The 7659-nt window shown below is 53.1% G+C and overlaps 1 protein-coding gene across 7 annotated transcripts in view; it reads right to left on the reverse strand.

Annotated features, from left to right (window-relative positions):
* BCL2L1 (BCL2 like 1) overlaps nucleotides 1–7031 on the reverse strand; it is a 44775-nt gene extending 37744 nt beyond the window's left edge. Inside the window, exons 1-2 of one of the 7 annotated variants that reach the window (XM_070247250.1) lie at nucleotides 6777–7031; nucleotides 4694–5369 (exon numbers count right to left, since the gene is read on the reverse strand). In XM_070247250.1, the coding sequence (XP_070103351.1) occupies nucleotides 4694–5257 (564 nt within the window). In that variant the 5' untranslated portion in view covers nucleotides 5258–5369; nucleotides 6777–7031. Of the gene's footprint in view, nucleotides 1–4693; nucleotides 5388–5455 lie in introns of all 7 variants that reach the window. The other 6 variants (XM_070247253.1, XM_070247251.1, XM_070247252.1 and 3 more) reach the window with 6 other exon arrangements.
* Between the last annotated feature and the right edge of the window lie 628 nt (nucleotides 7032–7659).

Consider the following 7659-nt stretch of genomic DNA (forward strand, 5'->3'; position numbering starts at 1 on the left):
TTTAAACTCTACCACTGTTATTTTCCTCTGGTGGATCCCAAGTCTGCTGGGCACTGTACCAATCAATAAAACAGGCTTAGCCCCTCTTCCTTCAGATGTTTGGACCCAGTGAGCATACTCTCCTGGGTCTTCTCTTCCCCCGGCTAAACAAAAAGACCCAGTGGGACTGTCTGACTCAGGTCTGCCAGCTGGGAACAGGGAAGACAGACCGTCGGCTGGAGGGACAGAAGAAAAGCGGATCCAAGAGCAGAGTACTCCTTCAAAGAAAAGAGAGGGAGTCCTTAGGGAGGACTCCGTGGAATTAGGTTGGAGGTTGGGGGTGGGGGCAGGGCCCTGCTAATTAAGGTAGCAGGAGATTATGTTTCTGCGGAAGAGCAGCTCACTGGAAATCACCCACGAATCTATCCATGCTAAACCCAGACAAAAACCACAGTTGCTGAAAGAAAGCCCCATGATAGAAGGCTGAGGGCACTGGAAAAACCAGGGAGGCTGGGCACGGAGGAGGATGCTCAAGCTCACTGGTTTCAGGACAGAGACCTGCTGGGGAAGCAACAGCTAACAACTGCTGCTTCCTGTCGCCCAGACAAATCTGGTGACCACCTACACAAAAGTCAAGAAAACCCTCTGGGTTCCGCTGGGGCCCCTTGAAAAAATACCTGGGTAATTTTCTACCAGAAGCTGAGGGCTCTTTGGGGCTACTGGGGAAATCAGTCTTAGGAAGTCTGGAAACCCCTGTGATGGTGACAGAGTTTTAAGAGCAACCTCAAATGTACATCTAGAAGAAATGGGTGTTTTGAGGGGGGAGCCCCTGAGACACTTCTACCCCACTTTAGGACCTGAATGAGATTACTAAAAATTTCCACGTTTGGGGTTTCTAATGGGGTTTCCCCATGAAAACCGCAGAATTGCCAACAGCTGTTGAGATCTGCAAAGATTGCTGAGGTGCTTCAGCTAAGCATACATCCAAGTCAAAGAAGCCAGAACAGGCAAGAAGAAACCTACAGAAACTAGAAGACCACAGAGCCACGCAGCCTGGAAAACGCCAAATTATGTGTTCTCCCCCACACTCTGTCCACTGCTCTCAACGATGATGTTTCCATCAAGCTGAGGGGTTTCCCAAGAACAGCGATCCCAAAATGGTCTGGCCCACCTGGGTCCTTGCCCTGTAACGGTCTACATTCCCATTGGAAAGCCCCAGAAACACTCTGTCCCTTCGAGGAAGGTCACATCATATACGATTCTAGGTAAATATCTCAGGGGCTGGCTTTGTTTCTTAAGAAACTCTCGGGGTAAAGTTCAATTTTCTGAGGCAAGTAGCCTATTCATTAAAAGGGGCGCTTCCACCCTGCAATTAAGGCCCCGGAAGCACCTTTGTTCTAGATCCTTTACTAGAGTCAAGCTATGACAGGTGGCTATCATTATTCCATTTTATACGTGAGAATGAAGGATGGACAGGAGAGACAAACAGGTTCAGCATCTTGCCAGGTGACTCCAGGCAGGGGGTGGTGTGACTATGAGTCTGGCATTCCAGTCTTTGGAGCATCACTCACAATTAAGTAGACATACCTAGGGGCAGGCCACCACACACCCAAATGATTCTTACCTATTGGTAAGATAGGGAGGGTTTTAACAATGAAAAAATTAACAAGAAACCCACCCTGACTGGGCAAAACCCTGATACCTACTTGAGTTTCACCAGTGCCAGAATCTGAGGCTACACACATGCCTTTGGGAACCTGCTACTGCCAACAAAGGCACTGTTCTCCCTGCAGCTACCTGAACAACACCGGGATGACAGACCAGAGTGAGCACCTTCACAGGTGTTTTTTGCCTGGCCCAACAGCATCTCTGCTTTTCTGTGCCAGTATGTCTGGGTCACTTTATTACTCCTAGGACAACCTGATGTGGATGGAAAGAGTTCAGGCTTTGGAGTGAGGCCAACCTAAGTGTAAATTCTCACTCAGTCACTTAACTGGCTGAGGGGCACCTGGGGCCACTTAGCTACCAGGAGCTTCACATGTAAACTGGGACAAAACCCATCTACCTTGGAAGGTTATTGTGTGGAATATATGAAACAGCATATCATTTCCGTGAGGGAAGGTACCATGTCTGGCTTATGGCCAGCACCAAGCACAGTGCCTGCCTCATAGTAGATGCTCAGTAAATTTTGGTTGCATAAGTAAAAAACCTAACTCAATGACTCATACATAAGATGTACTCCAAACAGGCTCATTTCCTTTCCCTTTCCTGTAGGGGTGCTAAATTTAGAGCATACTCCACAGTGGAATAGCCCATAACTCCTACACCCACAGAACCCTAGCCACAGCCTCCAGGAAGATTATGAGATGCCACTGCAGTAGCCAGTCTGTGCAGCTCAAACAGGAATGTACCTGAGAGGGAAGTGGGCGGGTACCTTCTACCCAAAGGATACCAAGTCAAATGTTCTTTACCTCCTGGCCTCAGGGAGAATGGGTGCCCAGAAATGGTTCTGACTTAACTGGCTCTTCTGCACACATTCCCTATGTCACCAAGAGGAAGTAACATATGGTATGTTGTTCAACGGGCTCTGACAATTCTTGAGCAAAGAGAGAGAAGATGGAATTTCAATCCAGCAGTGATCTAATGAACTTGCCCAGCGCTGCTGTCTAAAACCTCTTTCCACGTGCAACACTGGGTGACGGGCAATCCTCTGGTCCAGGTAGCCCTCTGCAGAGGCTGGCTGGCAGACCAGGCACCTCTCCCAGATTGCCTTTTGTTAATAGCTGGCAACAACCCACTTGGTATTAGGACCACTGGCCAAAGACAATAGTCAGGCAAAGCTGGCAAATGGCCAAAGTCTCTACTTGGAGATGCCTCAGAGGGTGTGTCTGAAGGCCTGGAATCCTGTCCCTCCTGTAATCAGCTGAACAAATATTTGCCCCCAAAGAGAATCAAAGCAGGAGGGAATAAGAGAGGTCATTGCACAAACCAACAGGAACTATTTAATCATTTATCCCCCCAGGGAGTTCATTTACAGAATGGCTTTCAAATCTTGTCAGCCTTAGCTCAAGAGAGCTTTGGGCCTTCAGCTCCCCCAACCCCACCCTAGTCATCTGACCTCTACTGACTTGACCCCTTTGCCTCTTACAAGAAGTGGCAGTGGGAAAAGTTGATAAAGTTGCAAAGAAATGGGAAATAAGACAGGGGGTGGGGTCCAGGGCCTACTCGGAGGTCTCTTGCTCAGTGGTAAACTGAAGTGCCTGCCACGCCCTAGGCCCAGCCTATGGATAATTGCATTCTTGACATTCCTGAGTCCATGGTGAATGGCCCCCTTCCACCTCAGCTCCTTCAATAGATGACTTATTTTCCACACGCTGCTCAATATCCTGGGTATTCTGAGGGGACAGCATACCTCTCATAAGCCCTGCACCTCCCACCCCCAGGCAGGAGGCAGGGAGATAAGCAAGGAAATAGGACTGAGTCCACTGCAGAAGAGCAAAAATTGCCTACAATGATCATGGCAAAGAATCTCTCACCACTGTCTCATCCTGACTTGGTGACGGGCAAGACAACTCTCCCTCCCAGGGAAAGGGGTGGGGCCTGACTCTTGGGCCCAGAAAGTGTGTCTGGGACCAATAACAACTACTACAGCAAAACTTGCTGGTGTCAGTCACTGTGCTCATGTTAGCAACAAGACTGACAAGACTCTGCAAGGCAAGGAGGGCTTGCCACATTTTTTTAGTGGAAGAAACTGAGGCTTAAGGTAAACTGGCCTGTCCAAGGTCACACAGCTAGTTACATGACTCACACCCGTGTGTCAGTTTGGTTCCTAAGTCTGTGACTGAATCTCAATGTCCCACAGAGGCCCACAGACCAGGTTCTTGCTTTGCCAGCAAACGGTGCTTGGTGAAGAGGCCCCAGGGCCCTGGCCGGAAAGCAACAGGCGGAACAGCTGGAGCTCCCCAACCGACCCCAGGCAGTGAGGTGCAAAGTCCCCGAGCTTAATGCGTGACACAGCAAGAGCTCCGCAAACAGGCCAACCATGCAGAAAGTTGCACACTTTACAGCAAATGAACATAGGGGCGCAGCACAAACACAACTGGCCCACTGGCACAGCTAACACTGCCCTAAAATCAGGCCATCCTCGGCCATCCAAGCCAGGGGGATCTCCTGCTTGGCCATGCCCTGTTCTGAGAGGAGAGTACCCTGTGTGCAAACCCTGAAATAAAGGGAACTTGACTTGGGGGAGGGAAGCCCAGGACAGGACTGACATCCCTGGGGAGTAAGACTGGAGGGGCTTGTGGGTCACTGATGCTCACTGCCTTCTCCAGGCATTATACTCATCCCCCTTTGCATGATAGGCCTGTATATCAAGGGGAGGGGAACACCGGACTAACTTCCCACTCTCAAAGGTTTTGAGCCAAACGAACACAGAGGCTGTTTTCCTCTGCTGAGAAACTGGAACGCAAGTATGAAAGAGTGGGGTCATGAGGGTGACCAGAATGAAAGATGCCTGGTCCTTCAAGATCTAGGTCATCCGTATTTCACAACAGTTAACCTCTTGCTGTGCAATGAGGCCACTCACATCTCCTTAAGAAACAACATCTCCAATAATCACCCAGCACAACAGAAAGAGCTACAGGGTAGAGACTGTTGGGGAACCTCTCTGACCAGAGGCCAAGCAAAAGGAATACACAAGGGGCGTGGTCCTTACCCAGCCGCCGTTCTCTTGGATCCAAGGCTCTAGGTGGTCATTCAGGTAAGTGGCCATCCAGGTTGCGATCCGACTCACCAATACCTGCATCTCCTTGTCTACGCTTTCCACGCACAGTGCCCCACCGAAGGAGAAAAAGGCCACAATGCGACCCCAGTTCACCCCATCCCGGAAGAGTTCATTCACTACCTGCTCAAAGCTCTGATATGCTGTCCCTGGGGTGATGTGGAGCTGGGATGTCAGGTCGCTGAATGCCCGCCGGTACCTCAGTTCAAACTCATCGCCTGCCTCCCTCAGCGCTTGCTTCACTGCTGCCATGGGGATCACTTCCCGGGCATCCAAGCTGCTGCTGTGGCCAGTGGCTCCATTCCCCGTGGGGCTGTCCGCCAGGTGCCAGGATGGGTTGCCATTGATGGCACTGGGGGTCTCCATCTCTGATTCAGTCCCTTCTGGGGCCTCAGTTCTGTTCTCTTCCACGTCACTAAACTGACTCCAGTTGTATCCTTTCTGGGAAAGCTTGTAGGAGAGAAAGTCAACCACCAGCTCCCGGTTGCTCTGAGACATTTTTATAATAGGGATGGGCTCCACCAGTCCATTGTCCAAAACACCTGCTCACTCACAGAGTCTGGTCTCTGCTCAGTGGTTCTCTTCGGAGATCCAAAGCCAAGATAAGGTTCTGAAGGGAGAGAAAGAGCTTCAGGGAAAAAAAAAATTAATGTGCATGCCATTTACCCTACAACATCCCATTCCCCCTCCAGGTACCAGAACTGGTTTCTTTGTGGCTCTCATCAAGGTCTGGGTCTAGCTTCCAGGAGACTTCAATGAAGTCAAATTGAAAGCACCAGCGGGCTCTGAATCATCACACCGGCCTTTTTAACCCCAGCCGCCTCTTTTTCTCCGAAATGCCTTCCTCGGAAAGTCACTCCCCGGGCAGTCGGTCCCCCACCCCCGCCTCCGCACAACCTACATTCAAATCCCTCTCAGGCGACGGCAGGCAGGTGCAGCCCCCGGAAGATCTTTTGTATCACAGGTCAGGAAGAGAAGGTGGCAGCCGGGATGCCGGTAACTCAGCCGGCCTCGCGGTGGCTGGCAAAAAAAGCAGCGGCTGGAAGGATCATGCGACCCAACAGGCAGGGAGCCCAGAAGGCGACACAGGAATTACGACGCTCAGGAACCGGCCGCCTCGCCTGCTTCCTCCTCCATCGCCCAGATCGAGGGCGGCCGCTCGCAGCCGCGGCCTCCTGCCACCCGAGGGAGCCCAGCCCCCTCGCTCTTGCACGCCCCTTGGCTCTCCGCCTCCTACTGGGAGGCAGGAGAACTCTCCTAGAGGTGGCTGGTCTGGGGTTTAGGGTTTTTTCTTTCTTTCTTTCCTATTTAAGTACCAGCCCAGAGTGAGGCTTCCGAAACCCTGAAGGGACTTCTCAATGGGGCTCAAGGTCTCGATGAGGGACGGAGGGAGGGGGAAGCTGCCTCGGATCTGCGGTCTGACTTCGGAAAGGCCATCGCCGGGCCTTTCTGGGAGGCTGAAGGCCGGGGACCCCCCAGAAACGCCGCCGGTTTTCTCTGAATTCCCCAAAGGCCCTGGACGTGGCGGTGGCAGTGGGGGATTGCCGGGTCCTCCATTCCCCGCACGGACACAATGGCCGCCGGCACCCTGCACAAAGACCGGCTGAGGATGAGGCGCCGGGCCTCTCCTCCGGTCAGGGAGAGGGGTCGAGGCCTGCTCTGGGCCCCCCACGGCTGAGACCACGTTTTCCTGGGAGCGGGCCCAAAGCAGCTTCCTGGCGCCCCCGGGAGGGCTCGGGGGCCGGGGGCTGCACCTCTCCGGAGCCCGGAGTGGGTGGGCTGCGGCCTCGCGGCTTCGCGCGCGCGCTAGGCCGGGTACCCGCCGGGCCACCGCCCCGTTGCTAGGCAACCGCTCTCCCTCAGGGGCGCCCCCTAGACCTTTCTGGGAGGAGGGGTCTCGCCCCCGGCGGCCCGCCCAGGCGGAGCCAATCAGCGAGCCCAGACGGCACAGAAGCGGAACGGCAGGGCTCCCATTGGGCGCACCGCCTGCCACGCACAGGGGAGGCGGCGCTCTCACCTGCGAGCCCCGCCAGCCGTGGGGGGCCACATCCCCCCTTCATCGGCCAAGTCGTTTCCAGACGCGAGGGCTCTTCACGGCCGAGTTCCGCGCCGCGGACCCAGGCCGGCCTACCTGGCTGACGACTCGCGCTGTCTCTTCCGCACGAGCCGGCCTCAGTTTCCCCTGAACAGACCGGGGGAACTTGCAAGCTCAGTCACTTCCGGTGCCGCGGCAGCGCGCGCGAGCCCGAGACGCAAAGGGAGTGCGCGCCTTGAGGACCAGCGGCAAGACCTGGGAGAGAGCGCCCCCTTGCGGTAGAGCTGGGGGATTCCGGAGACGCAAAAAAAATCCACGTTTACATTCACATACCCATTCATTCATTCATTTAATCAGTCAATTTCATCCACCGGTCAGTTTATATGTCGAAAAAGCATCGCATTGTGGCTAACCACCTTGTGTCTGGGATTCCAACTCTGCTAGTTGGGCAGGTTCCTCAACTGCTGTGTGCCTCAGTTTCCTTAATTCTAAAATGGGTAAAAACCAGCCTCCCTCACTGGGTTATTTGAGGATTAAAAGAGTTATTTGTAAAGTCCATAGAAGAGTGCACAGTCCGTAGTATATGCTGCATAAATTTATTCAGCAAATGTGTATTGTTTGGGTTGCTGAAGGTAGAGTTAGGAACAAGACAAGACATGGTCCCTGCTTTCATGGAGACAAACCCTTGAGATGGAGAGAGACAGTAAACAACTAAGACGATACAGGAACAAGGCAATTTCACATAGTGACTAGTGCTATAAAGAAAGTAGATCAGGGTATTGTCATGAAGAGGGTGAAGGGAGAGGCGCTGTTTTAGACTGAGTGGTCAGGGAGGTGAGCCCACCCTCCCTGCCCAGTGAGAGAG

This window comes from Equus caballus, chromosome 22, assembly GCF_041296265.1.
Source record: "Equus caballus isolate H_3958 breed thoroughbred chromosome 22, TB-T2T, whole genome shotgun sequence".
Classification (NCBI taxonomy): Eukaryota; Metazoa; Chordata; class Mammalia; order Perissodactyla; family Equidae; genus Equus; species Equus caballus.